This window comes from Natrix helvetica, assembly GCF_964273705.1.
Source record: "Natrix helvetica genome assembly, chromosome: 1".
NCBI classification, from domain to species: domain Eukaryota; kingdom Metazoa; phylum Chordata; class Lepidosauria; order Squamata; family Natricidae; genus Natrix; species Natrix helvetica.
The window spans coordinates 48,671,913-48,686,950 of record NC_138548.1 but is presented as its reverse complement, the minus strand read 5'-3'; the positions used below and the strand labels follow the sequence as shown (position 1 = coordinate 48,686,950).

The window sequence follows — 15,038 nt, the reverse complement described above, 5'->3', positions numbered from 1 at the left end:
TATCCCCAAGATTAACTCCTGGTTCCACCACGCACAGGAGATAGTTCTCCTGGACTTTTGTCCGCACCCTAGGCATACGAGGGAGAAACGCTGGCACTTGCTAGATGTTCGCAGGACGCTTCGTAAGTACATCAAGCGCACAGCGGCCTTTTGACGCTCTGAATCGCTCTTCATATCGTTCCAGCCAGCCTCCCAGGGCAGGAAAGTGTCCTCCTCTACGATCAGTAGGTGGCTTAGGGCCTGCATCGCCCTCGCTCATGTCCTACAGTCCAAACCTGTACCTAGCCACATTACAGTGCATTCAACCAGGAGCACCGCCACCACGGCTGCCTGAGCGACCCAGGCACCGATTGAGGAAATTTGCAAGGCAGCCACTGGACTTCGCTTCCCCTGTTTGTCCGGAATTATAAGTTGGACAGCTTTGCGTCAGTGGAAGGAGCATTCAGGAGGCGAGTTCCTCAGGGCATTCACACCAGCGGAGGGACCCTGAATGTTGCTGCTTCCCACTCTAGTGACAATTAGCTTGGGCATGTCCCTTGCTTGGACTCTCCAGAGCAGCGCCCTGGAAAATGACCATTGGCTTACCTGAATGGTCGTTTTCAGGGCGCTGCGAAGGAGAGTCCACCCCACCCTGGGGTCTGATTCCGCTGGTGACAGTTCAAACGTTTATGGTTCCAGTTGGTTTGTTTCCTTGTTGGATTTGTTTCTATTGTTGGACTTCTCAGCGCGCAACAGTTCCATGTCTTCATTGAAAAAATCTGAAGATAATCAGCACCAGGGGCGTGGCTTAAGGTTTCAATTCAGTTCTGGGCAGATTAGCTGTATTTAACCCTTGCTTGGACTCTCCTTCGCAGCGCCCTGAAAACGACCCTTCAGGTAAGCCAATGATCATTTTCTTGGTGGCTACACTAGAGAAAAGAGATGAGCAAATTAACCTTCTTATGACAATGTTTAGCATTGAGTAACAACACTGTTTGAATAAAAATGCACTGATGTGCTACAGATTTAATTGAATTTCCCTGATGTTCATATTTTGATTCCTATTATGAATTCTTAGGCATTCTACAGGCAAACAACTTCCAATTTTAAAAAAAACAACTGTGTGCCTTTGGTATATTCTGATTCACCAAAATTGAATAGGTGTTACAAGATTCTTCAGTAAGACATATTCTGTATATCTATTTTTATAATATTTATCTTTTAATGATTTATATATATTTTATATTGTTGTTTTCCTATGTGATTTTATCTGTTTGTGACATCACCCCGAGTTGCCTTTGGTGAGATGGGCGGCTATATCAATTGGATTAATAAATAAATAAATTTTGTGCAGACAGCAGTATTTTTCATGATTTTATTTCAGTGTTTCAGCAGAAAGTCAAAACTAGAAAGCTTTGCCATTTGTTTTGAGCTGTCAGGGTTATTTAATAGCACTTCCACTGCTTTGGGGATTTGTGTGAAATACACATACATGTGTATTGTTGAAGGTTAATTGTTTCATGAATATCTTTCTCCTGGTTCATAGTCTGATATACATTATAAACACTACAAAGAATCCCTGGGAATAGAAAATGTACCTTGTTCAGGTTTATTGCTTTGGAGAATTTATATGACTTTTTTTCCATTTCATAGTCTGTTAAAAGCTTAAGTCTGCTGACTTGCTAGTTTTATCTGCAGCCAACTTTTGTAATGCCTTTCCACAGTGGTATGCTGGGTTGTAAATGAGTACATAAAAATCAATGATGTTAAGGGAAAGAACTGCTAAAGAGTGATTCTTATATCTTTAACTTTATGCGGCCTCTTGAAGTGTTTTATTAACTGGCAGTTGAATGTAATTTTTGGTGTTTTTTTTAGAATATCAATACAGCAGCTTAAAAACAAATGCATAGAAAACTGGTTTTCAAGGGTAGAAAATATGGAAATCTATAATGAATAGCATTGGTATATATTATATTTAGTTAAATTTTCTTTCGTTTCCAAGCTTTAATTTCTTTTGCTCATGACATCTCAGTCTTTGTGCTTTGCATTACGCTACATGGTTTAAAGAATAACTTAATAGCTATATTTCTGTGCAGCATTACGTTTTGCTGTATATGCTGGGTTATTTATTCAGCAAGACAATGATGTCTTTATAATGCCCAGCATACGCATCATTTATAATCTTATAACTTTTTTCTCCTGATAGGGAAAATGGACTCAGAAGATGTTTTTAAAAACACAAAGAAAATATTGAAAATATTGGAGAGAAATCAAAGTTCAAAACACTCAGTTTGATTTCTCTTCACTATTTTCAATAGTTTCTTGTTTTTAAAAATATCTCCCGAATCTATTTTCCAGGCTGTGTTAGACCAGAGGAAAATGTAATTGTACAGGTAGTTCTTGCTCAACATCCATTCATTCAGCAGTCATTTGAAGTTACGGCAGCAGAGAAAAATGAACTTGCAACCAGTCCTCAAATTTATGACCATACAGTGCCCTCATGGTCACATGATAAAAATTTGAGGGGGGGGCAGTGCATTTACGATTGGTCCCTGCTGCTATCACCACTACAATTGCCCTTAGCGACCTTCCTCTTGTGCCTATCCTCAGCTCTGTTGTTATGTTTTTGCTGTGGTGTACAGCTTTCTGTTGCCATCCCCAGTGGACCTTCCTCCTCTGCGGGATAGATAGAGAAGCCATTTTAAAAGTTTCTGTCTTTTTATTCATGGGCTAGAAGAGGTTATTGGCCCTGGAGTGCAAATAAAAGAATACTTCCGCACAATTCTATCTGGGTGTGCCTTTATCAAGTCTGGAAGAAAGTTCAACAAGAGTTACAGTAGACACCGGACTGGTTCACAAATAAGGGCGTAATCAACCAATGGAGAAACTTTATGGAAATTAGGAAATAAAAGAAATAGAATATCAAGTGCTGTTTGCAAAAGCAGATAATTGAAACAATTATGCGGATACTACAAAAACCAACTTGTCATTTCAATATTAATTCCATTGGTTTATACTGCTGTATGGCAGGTGTTATGGGACGCGGTGGCTCAGTGGCTAAGACGCTGAGCTTGTCGATCAAAAGTTCGGCGGTTCGAATCCCTATTGCGGAGTGAGCTTCCGTTACTTGTCCCACCTTCTGCCAACCTAGCAGTTCGAAAGCATGTAAAAATGCAAGTAGAAAAATAGGAACCACCTTTAGTGGGAAGGTAACAGCGTTCCGTGCGCCTTCGGCATTTAGTCATGCCGGCCACATGACCACGGAGTTGTCTTCGGACAGCGCTGGCTCTTTGGCTTTGAAACAGAGATGATCACCACCCTCTAGAGTTGGGAACGACTAGCACATATGTGCAAGGGAAACCTTTACCTTTATGGCTGATTCCCTCCCCTGCCCCCTTTTTACTTATGTTTTATTTCAGCAAAAATGAAATACTGCTTGCAGCAGAACCATATCCCAGAGCAAGAGAACAATCAACCTGGCAAGTCCAAAGCCCCCAGGGTAGAAAATATTTTATCACTTTGTGGGGCCAAAGGGAATGTTTCAGCCTAAACAGAGTCCAATCAATATCTCTGTATTTTTTTATAAGCGCTTCATTATGAGGCAAACAAATGGCAGAGAATGGTATTCATTTGGTATTTAGTCTTTGTCTGCTTTTCACAAAAACAGCCCGATCAAATGGCCTGTGGTTTTTGTGTCTCTCCAGCCCACTCCGACACAGGATTCATCAGAACCAGAAGACAAGGAACCCTTCAGGGCACCATGTGAACAGCAGTATGGGTTAGACTCCCTATCGACTCCAGAGAAGCAAAGCGCAATCCTTCAAAGAAAAGAAAAAAATAACAAAAAAGTTGGTCCGAAAATCTCCAGCTTATCAATTGAAAGCTCAGATTCCAGCATTTCAAGCCTACAAAAATTACATTGTAGAGTTTCCTGTAGTTCTTCAGACACTACAGCAAGCAAGCATTCTTCAAAAGCCCAAACTCCCGATTCCAAAGCATGCAATGGGGATCTCCTGGATAAGCATTCCCAACATTTTACCAATGGTCAGCAGCCGTTCACTCCAAGGACTTTAAAGTCAGATGCAAAATCCTTTCTTTCACAATACAGATACTACACCCCAGCGAGACGAAAAGTAAGGGAGAATCTAAGGCAACAGATGGAAGCAGAAACACAAACTGAAATAAGCAGGTGAAGAGGTTTCTTATGGAAGTTGTATTATACTATAAGCATTGCACGAACCTGCTCCATGGTGCATTGAATTGCTGCTTCATGTTCATATTTAACAATGGAGAGCTAAACTTGATGGGTGGACAATAACGTGCGTGTGTGTGTGTGTGTGTGTAAAAGTAACATCGCTAGAAGTAGATGGATGAAAAATGTCTTGTATAGTACATTAAGACAGTTCATCCAGTTACTATTATCACAGTATAAACAAAACTCTTTAGAAACGAGGCAACAGACAATTAACAAAGTTCTTGCATTTGCTTCATTTCATTCTTCTCTTTAAAAAAACACCCTTTTCAAACACCATAAGTGCACTTTCATGGAAAATTACAATTCCAAAGACCCGTTGTATGTACCCTGTTTGTCTGAAAATAAGATCTCCTTGGATAATAAGCCCAATCTGGCTTTTGAGCGCATGCGTTAAAGTAAGCCCTCCCCTAAAAATAAGCTCTCCCTGAAAATATTGCAACACGGTAGCAGCCATGAGGTGACCATGCTTGCCACTTCCTGCACCTCAAAAATAAGACCTGCTTATTTCAGGGGTCAAAAGGAAACAAGACCCGTCTTTATTTTCAGGAAAGACGGTATTAGGAATTTATGTGACTGCTCATCACCTATATTTTAGTTACTGTGCACAGCTTGTTGGTGTATTTACATTTGCAGAGATGTCCCATTGTCATATTGTAAATTCATATCTGTATGAATAATTTGATCCTGCTTAATTTTATTTTTCATAGAATATGCAGGGGTGATTGGGCTGGAGGCTAAAATGTCTGTCTATAAATAGAAAAGATTCCTCCATTTGCAAATGGAATCATGATTTCCATTGGAAATTTTCTGTAGAAGAAAGAGGATGATGGCATCACCTCTAGGACTTATCCAGAGGATTCCCTAAAACTCTGGAATAGCAGGGGAAATGGCATAGGAAAAGAGGAATTAATAATTAGAAGAAAATAGTTATTCCATGCCCTCCAGCAAGTCTGTATCCAAGCATATTTATGAACTTTTTTATATTGCTTAATAATGTTCTACCAGATTTAGCTATTTTCTGACATGGAAGTACAGCTATGGTAGTAAGCTTTATTCCAGAGTAGTAAGCAGAAATTACTTGGCTCTGGCAAAAGGGGTTGGAGTGTTCATAATAAAAGAAACAGGATAATAAACTGAGATACAGACAATGTAATCTAATCAAAATCATTTTTGAATTTATGTTTAAAAGACGTTTGAACCAAGCTCCTGGAAAATCAAGACCAATATTGTTAGGACTACCCTGATTCTTGTCTCAAAAGTCAGGTTTACAATTTTAATTGCAAGGAGTATATTTCAGTTTGGATTTATTAGTATATGTACAGCTAAAGTTCAACATAAAATTGGATTTGATACTAGAAGCTCCTACAGCAAGGTATCTATATTTTGTGTTAAAGGTGTACAGTATAGTGCCATAATTATTAACAAGACTATATTCATTAATACATGTAATTTAGATGCCACACACAGATCTCCCATATATTTTACTTCATTTCCATTTATATTAATAGAGGATATTAAAAGGCAGCACAGTTGCAAGAGAGTAAGCATCTTATACAAAGATATAAATAATACAGAGTAGATGTCTTCTGCCTCAATTAAATCTCCTCAGATTATAATAATACATTTCTCTCATGCTAAAGGTTTATTGGGTGCTATCAATTCACTGTCTTCTTTAGAACTGGGATTCTATAGCAAATTAAGAGTCCCTTCAACATCATTGTATTTAATGCCAAGCAAGGAAATGATTGTGGCATGATTAGAAGACTTAGATGAGAAATACTCTTAATTCCAGAGGTGCCATAGTTATTCTACAGATATTGTTAATATCCCACATCTTTTATATCTGTATCACAGTTTCTTTATTAAAAAAGATTTGTACAACAGATGGATTATCAGTTCCTTGTATATTTTTCCATCCAGTGAGCCTTTTGTCTGTTACCTCATGAACACCCATGAACGATGGGTATAACATCTGTAAGCATTAACACTCCGATAATTGTTTTTTGAACCCAGATGGTAATATATTCTGCCCCATAGATATTCAAAACAGCATATTGGAGTATTGTTTCTGCAAAAATGACATTGGATCATTGTATTTTGTAGTTTTCAAGCTGAGTCTGAAGCAGCTGAAAAAGAGAATTTGCCTACTTTTGAGAAGATCGCGAAGGAGGTAATTCAAGACCTGTTTGTTTCTGTTCCAGTCACCAGGCCATTTATAAAAAGAAGTCTGTTGCTCTGGGTAGTTGGTTGCATTCCACATTGAAAGTGGTTGCACTGACACACTAAAAGTTCTCATTTATGGCGTGGATGTTTTTTGGATGTGATGCTTTCTATAGAAACACAATGGATGCTCTAGCAGAAGTGCCTTTTATTCCACTTTGCTTTGGGTACATTAGTTCCAACCTTACTAAGAAAAATTAATGTCATGCTTTTTCCTTTACTAGATTATTACAATGGAATTATATAAGTAGAACCATAACTAGAACACTTCAATTGATGAAGAATGAGGCCACTTCAATTGTTGTTGTGGAACAGAAGGATACATCATTACACCCTCATACTTTAACTTGTTGTCCTTGGGTTTCCAGCTTAGTTCAAAGTGTTGTTTCTAATCTTTTAAATATTTAATAATCTGCCTATATGTTTATGTTTATCATTAGGATGCTACTTGTTGGCTTTCTGTTAGGATTTGTAAAATTTGCTGACTGTGTAACTAGGTCTTCTCAGCAGTGTTCCAGCAAGATTACATTATCCAATGCTGTTATAATTAAAATATTTTAATAACCTCCCTGTAGCCTCCTGGGAGCAAAAACAGGGCACATGGTCACTCCTGAAAGGGGCAGGGCCAGCCAGCAATTTATCTATCGGTTCACCCGTACCAGCCCAAACCGGCTGAATTCCACCAGTGTTCATATATTTTATCCTTTAAAACCTCCCCTCAGGCAAATATTAAACTTTTAGTTTAATAATCGTAACAGCAATGTTTACAATACTATTTTACATTCTTTTTTTTATTATTTCCTGCATTCTTGTCTAAAAAAAGGTTTACATAACAAACTGGTATCATCTTAAAAACAAATAGATGTGCTATATTGAATTCCATTCATTAGTGACTTAACTTTCATGGATGCGTGGCAAAAAGTAGTGGATTGCATAGCAATAAATCAGAATCGTTTGGTGGTTTGGATGGCTGGAACAGACAGTAATAGTTTCTACACCACCCACCCCGCCCAACTAGAGGTTCTTCCATTGCACAAAGGCATTCAAATTCCCTCTCACATTCTGGTCCAAAAGGTGCTTTTCAAAAGGCAACTGGATTTCCTTTGTTTCCTTGAAGATGTTTTGCTTCTCATCCAAGAAGTTTCTTCAGTTCTGACTGAATGATGGGAATGGAATATATACTCCTTGAAGTTATCTGGTTGTTAGCACTCTGTAGGTCGGTCTTTAGCTCTCTGAGAGTCGTTGAGGCAACTTGGGGATTTATCTGTATCCTTGGGTCACCTGAATCCGAGTACAAATGGGTTTGGAATGTTCTTGGAACTTCTGATTTGTTCTCCTACCCATCAGGACAGGATTCAGCAGTCCATCTGCATTTGAAAGACAAAGGTCACACTTTTGAAGATAGCAAAGTTCACATTCTGAACAGAGAGCACCGTTGGTTTGAAAGAAGGGTTAAAGAGGCCATCCATGTTAAAACTGAGCAGCCCACTCTCAACAGAAAGGGAGGGATATGATACCATCTATCTCCTGTCTACATCATAGTCCTTTCAGCAGTTCCAAAAAGGTTGACAAATGTCTTGCTTAACAACAGAAATGATGAGCTCATTTGCGGTCATAAGTCAAGGGCTATCTGTACAAATTAATTTTGTATCAATAACAGAGATGTATTCTTTATATATAGTTAGAAGATCCCAGGTTTTCTAATGAACAGAAGTCTGATGAAATGAAACCTATTTCTCAGTTATCCTCTCCAAGGTAAGCAATATTTGGATCTTTTTCCTTCTTTTTTGACACTCTGTGACTCCCAGAATTCTAGAATGATGTATTTCGTGAGGTTTAGAACTGTCTGAAGTTCTCTAAGTACAAATACGCATCTTTCTCTTCAAACAAAATTTCAGAAGCAGAGCAAATAAAGTAAAAATCCAATGTGAAAGATGAAATGTTTGTTTGAATCACAATATTTATTTTGATTAATAAATAATGAATTAGTAAATCATGAGAATGTGATAATCTTTCTTGGATGTAACTGGATGATTAACCCACCATCAATGAACAGGTATTTACTTCAGGTGAAAGATAAGTAAATATATATTAGTGTAAAGCCAAAATTCAGAATCTCAATTTTTAACAAGGGGTTAGAAATGTCTTCGTGGAGGGAGGATATATGGAATATGAATATATAGAATATATAGTAAATGGAAATTAGAATGTTTGTTTTCACCAGTTTTCCATATGCTGGTATTTTTCTGGACAATCTAGCAAAATTACGGGGTTTAAGAGACCTCTTATGGTGATCCTGCTTCAACCTGAGCGGGCAGTTGAAGTTGGAGATCCGGGGGCGGCGGGACGAGAGAACAAGGGTTTCTGGAAGCAATTGTGTGTGTCACACAAGGCTTGGTTCTTTCTCTCCAGTTTGTTCTACATCTCAAAGTAACTAAAGGGAGAGGTAGTCTATTCAAGGTGAGTTATTACTGGTATGCTGAATTTCTAAAGTGCCACCTCAGGCTAAGAAAAAGATGGCAGATTGCAACATTGATTGCTAGGGAGACACTGGACCCAATTCAGAGTGCTGGTTATCATCTTTATAACATATATACCAGTGATGGCGAACCTTTTTTCCCTTGGGTGCGAAAAGCGAGTGTGCCCATGCTGACACCCATAATACAATGCCCACCACAGGGGCCCCGCACATGTGTGCATGACATCTCCCCCTGCGGTCCCCTGTGCATGTGCGCACAACCCCCGTTTTGGTGCTAGCAAGCCTCCCTGAAGCCTCATGGGACCAAAAAGGGGGCATGTGGGGGCACCGCACCCCCACCCCTCGTTTCTGGTCACAGGAGGCTTCAGGGAGGTGTAGCACCAAAATGGGGTTGGGGGGGTGCCGTACCCCCACCCCATTTTGGTGATAGCAGACTTCCCTGAAGCCTCCTGGAACCAAAAATGGGCTGCAGGGGGTGCAGCACCCTGCAACCCCCATTTTGCTGCTAGGAGGCCTCTCTAACCCCACCCCCACGTATGTGCGCACTTCTTCTAGCAATGACCTAAAAATCAGCTGGCCAGTGGGAGGCACGCGCATGCGCAGTGCAACTGACCTGGGCAACGGTTTGCGTGCCTGCAGAGATGGCTATGTGTGCCACCTGTGGCACGTGTGCCATAGTTTTGCCATGATGGCTATATACCATATGTAAAGCACTGAGATTCATTAAGCACCAACTTGCCCATCCCCAACAAAATTCTAGGAGGGGGAGGCTGAGAAGAGCAGAGGGCAATGGAGAAAACAACAAACCTTCAGTAGCCATCCACACAGTTTGGAAGACTTATCCATCAGAGATACATTGTCCCTACTATCTGTTCATATGCATTAAAAATATGCTGGAATGTTCTGTTATTTGCAGGGTTGCTTTTTGTTGACTCTTTTATTTCTTATGTTTTGTGGTTTTATTGTTATTTACTTGTTCACTGCCCAGAATCTATCCTATTGGGATAGAAGACAAAGAGAAAATTGCAAGGGCAAAATGTTCCTCTCTCCTGTTTAAAAACTCAGAGAAAAATAAACATCTTCCTGCTCCTGATTGGTTGCCCAGGGTTTGAGTTTCCTGCATTTTCCTTGCCTTTGCCCACTATGTAGATTGACAGGTTTAAGTTTGATTAACAGTTTATATTATTTTATATTAAAATAAAATAGATTAGTTTCTATCCCTCTCTCATAACACAGTGAGAGTAACTGGGTAATATCCATTTAATAATTCTAAAAACGATTACGTGATTTTATTTACTCCCTCATCTTCATACATTCATTGGGGGAGGGCAAGTTGAGTAAAATTCAAAAATAAGAATGATCATACTGTGCACTTTCCTCCCTTAGGCATAGAGATCAATTCGAGCATAGCCTTATATGAAACAATGTACATTTTCATAGTATTCTCCCTTCTGGGTCTGATTTGCACTGTTTCTTCCTCCTTATGGCTTAGAGCAATTTCTCCATGTTCTGTTGAGTCCCCAACCATGAGGAAAATCCAAGCTGAGTAAGTAACTCATTAATTTCTATGTCACATAAGTGCAAAACATTAATGAAGCTGACATTGTAAGCTGACATTGTAAGAGAGATGATACCAAATTACAATTAGAGCCATGTACTTCTGTTGCACAATGAAAAATTAGCAGATTATATTTATATCACTGATCCTGTTTCTTTCCTTCTCCTACCGCACTCCTTAATACCGTTTTGACACACACAACAATATCAAACAGTCTGATATAACCATAGCATTCATATGTTTAAGGACACAAGACCCCACAACCTTGTTTGGCTGATGGATTTAAATCAAAATTACTTCCATTTCTTCTGCATTTCTTTTATTTACTTTTTAGCACTGGGGCCCACAGCTACATTACAGAAAATCCATGAAATGCTACATGAAGCAGTTTACTTCCTATTTATATGAAAATGTTATGCGAACGCAAGGGAGGAAAGAAAGGAATATGTCGCTTATTTATGGGCTAAATAAATAGGAAAACCTACAACCAAGATATGAGAATTTGAGTCCTTGGTGCTCTCTGACCTTCATTGTTGTTTGCAGATGTTTCATTACCAGACTAGGTAAACTCTTCAGTACTAGAAGGGAATGGGATTTGCTCCCTGATTATATATAAAACAGCTTGCTTTGTCAGTGTTAATGATGTTGTTTTGATAGTTCCTTGATTCAACTTGTATACTGTTTGATTGTTGGGCTCATATTAACACCTGCTTATCTAGACATTGATTGCTAGCAAGTAGATATTCTGATCACATTTTTTCTGACTTGTTTGAATACCAAGTATTTAGTATTCTTTAAAATTTTGGGGGATTTATCTTGATCTAGGATGCTGTCCATTTCCCAATTGAAACTGTGAATGAATCTATCCATGTGCTGCAAAATTAAGGAATTTATTTTGACAAATATGCTCTGCTAGTCTTCTGCCTGTATGTCATATGTAGTGGCACTTACAGATCTTACACTTAATACCGTTGAGAACAATATTACACTGAGACAAAAGGGATGCAACATAAACTTCACTGCATCTCATAGGCCACTATGGGATCAATTATGACCTATGAGATAGATTGCTCATATCTTTTTCCCCAAAACATTTTGTGTCCCAACTAAAGGATCAGTCGCCTCATCAATTCATGTAAAGTCATTATCTGTTTTCCCAAACCTTTTCTATTCCCAGCGAATCTGAAGTTCAAAGTAAGGAAGCATTCTAGGGTGTTTTTTTCCCCAAAAACATTAAAGCCAATTTAGCAAACCATTAACTGAACAGAATGTCAGTTGTGCAGATTGTCAGATTTCCAGCTCTTAATGATGCAATGGAATATATGGCAGAGCTGTGTGTTGTTTAACACTCTTCACTCAAGCAACTTCTTTAACAACACTATTGTTTATATAAGAGGAAATTTAGTGACATTAGCAGATTTGTGCAGATTTGATTGCTTATTTCTGTTAAATGTTTGTGTATATATATTACATTAGTTTGCTTGTGTTTAGATAACTCTTAAATTGAGCCATGGTGGCACAGTGGTTAGAATGCAGTATTGCAGGTTAGCTCACTGCCAGGAGTTCAATCCTGACAGGGCTCAAGGTTGACTCAACCATCCATCCTTCTGAGGTAGGTAAAATGAGGACCCAGATTGTTGGGGGCAATAGGCTGACTCCATAAGCCTCTTAGAGAGGGCTATAAAGCACTTTGAAGTGGTCTATAAGTCTAAGTGCTATTCTATTTCAATGTTTTCTTTTGTTAAACATGTTTTTTTTAAATGCTGCTTAGCTTGACAACTAAATATAAAACTAATTCAAGACTTAGGTCCTTTAATTCAGGTAGTATTTTTCAGAGCATAAGATGCACCTTTTTCTCTCAAAAAATAGGGTGAAAATCTGGGTGTGTCTTATACACTGATTACAGCATTTTTGGCCTCCTGAAACCCCGCCCCTTCACCAAAATGGCCGGGCATAGCCTTTAGGAGGCTTCCAGGGTGCTGCTGAGGGCTGGGGAGGGCAGAAATGAGCAAAAAAATGGGCTGTTTTTTGCTCAATTTCCCCCCTCCCCAAACCCCCAGGAGCACTCTATAAGCCTCCTAAAGGCTATGCATGCCCTTTTTGACAAAAAAAAAACATTTTTGGGAGGTCTGCAGAGTACAAAAACTTTCTTTTTTAATTTGCCTTTTAAAAATCTTGGTGCATCTTATACTCCGAAAAATAAGGTATGTATACAGTATCCAGTTTGGGAAGAAATTGCCCATTCCTATTAATCCTGCAGAAGAGGATATTCTTCATACAACTGTTAATTGAAGTGTGAATTACATATTAGCCTTCTGCTATGAATGCAGTATCTTCAGATCAATGAGAATATATTAGGGAAGCTATTCTGGTCTACACACAGCTGAGGTTTTTCAGATGCGGCAGGAAGCTCCCTTGTATAAAATGGTACAGATTTGCACTAGCAGACACTGCTAATTTATAGGGGACAAATCAGCAGTGGTAGGAAGTAGAACAAGTTCACTCCCAAGAAGACTTTGAGATGAAATAATCTACCAAACATATTAGTTTGGCTTCATTTATTGATGTTAGTATTGATGATCCGAGATCATAAATAGTAATTGGTTGGTAGCAGCTAAAATGCTTGTTCAGTGTTTCCATTTGGAGACTAAATGTAGTTTTTATGTTTTCTCTTTAGAGAAGAAGAACTGAGGTATTTAAATTTTATTCAGGACATAACAGATGAGATTCTGAAGCTTGGATTATTTTCCAACAGGTTGGATATATTTAAAGTCCCTACATTATTATTATTATTTTTTTGAAGTGAAGCATTGGCTAATGGTAAATAAAGGAAGAACCAGAGATGGGTTTGGGGTGAGAAGTGTGTAAAATTCTGAATGAATGCAGTGGTGGTTGGGGGGGGGGGGGTGTTTACTGTTGACATGAAAGGGTAGATGGGAATAAGATGAGAGAGTGAACAATAAGTGACCAGGTCTTTCAGAGACCCAAGAATAAATGAGGGGTAACTAACAACTGTCTAGTTGGGGAAAGTCTGTTGGTTTTGAAGGTGCGGCTTAAGCACCAGTCTAACCATATAGATGCCCAGCAAAGATATAAATGTTAAGTCTAGAAGCATGGCTGGTTTGATGGTTTCTGATGAAAGATTGGAAGAATCAATAAAAGATATAAGGTGATAAAAGGATCTGAAATCTGGACAGGCCATTTGGTAGGTTCAAGAGTAGATTTGAGAAAATATGAACATGAAAAAGTAGGAAAGATATGAAAAAGTACACAGTGAAAACAGGGCAGCTGTAGGAGAAGACCAAAGATAAAAGAATTTAATTCTTGAGTAGGATAATTATTTTGTTTCTATTTAAAAATAAGTTAACATCCCAGAGTTGATTATTCTTAATGGGTTGGGGTTTTTTTTGAAAAAAATGCTTCCTGTGTAAAACTTGTCCAATATTTTTGCTTTTTAAAGGGCTTTGGAAAGGTTGTTTGAACGTCACATAGAACTAAACAAGAACCATCTAAATAAGGTATGCTGCGTAGATGAGAGATCATTTTAAGAGTACTAAAAATTACTTCTGAAAATGATCAGTGTGTTTGCTGAAGAATATTTGTTTCTTATTTTCTATATATATATATATATATATTTGTATTTACAACCATTAGGCAGGATTTCTAATTTATGAAAGCACCTTCTGGAAAAGCATTTAGTTAATTCATTTATTACTATCATTTGCCACTTTGGTCCTTTCTCCACATAAATAAATACATGAAGCAGCCAGGGATAGTCAGCTGACCTTGAAAGATGGTTAGATCTGATTAGTGCTTATAGAGACAAATACCTTTACAGCACCTTATGGCTGTAAACGAATGGGAAGTTTAAAAACAAAAAAAACAACCGCAGACAGCGGCAAATATGCCCAAATTGTTGCAATGATAATTGCACGTCTCCCAGAGTCATTTTTTGTGAGATGGGTGGATATATACATTTGACAGATAAAATAAATAAATAAATATTAATAGCATGGGTAAGTTCATGTAGTCATACGGAATCAAACTTAGTTCCAAGACTATATTTTGCCCAAACACGTCAGGGTTGATAAACTGATAACTGTAATCCTGAATGGTTAGTGGAATAAGCCATCATATCATGGATTATATATGATAAGTATTCTCTACTTTCATTTGTCACTTATGCAAAGTGACAACTGTATGAATATGTTGCTCATTTAATAAGAAGATTTCTTGCATCAATGCCATATGTATATGAAGCTTCCTGGACTTTCAGCTGCTGCTTGAAGACCATTTGGCAGCTGGTGTCATGAGGGCCTTTGCACAACCATCTGGTGTGCCAGTTGTGCCCTTTCCTGATCATTGCATGATAGGGTGAGTGTCTTCACCTAGCTCCTGCCCACCTAGCAGTTTGAAAGTATGCAAATGCAAGTAGATAAGTATGAACTACTTTGACGCAGAGGAAACAGCGCTCCATAAGGTCATGCTGGCCATATAATCCTCAAAACAACTTCGGGCATTACTGCTTATGGCCTTGAAACAGGGAT

General features: G+C 38.5%; 1 protein-coding gene across 2 annotated transcripts in view; it reads left to right on the top strand.

The window, feature by feature from the left end:
* The window catches only part of SPATA7 (spermatogenesis associated 7), a 53,349-nt gene that overhangs the window by 36,315 nt on the left and 1,996 nt on the right, over positions 1–15,038 (top strand). The window contains exons 6-11 of one of the 2 annotated variants that reach the window (XM_081950029.1): positions 3,684–4,168; positions 6,338–6,404; positions 8,136–8,209; positions 10,426–10,479; positions 13,169–13,246; positions 13,952–14,009. In XM_081950029.1, the coding sequence (XP_081806155.1) occupies positions 3,684–4,168; positions 6,338–6,404; positions 8,136–8,209; positions 10,426–10,479; positions 13,169–13,246; positions 13,952–14,009 (816 nt within the window). The remainder of the gene's footprint in view (positions 1–3,683; positions 4,169–6,337; positions 6,405–8,135; positions 8,210–10,425; positions 10,480–13,168; positions 13,247–13,951; positions 14,010–15,038) is intronic. The other variant, XM_081950030.1, reaches the window with a different exon arrangement.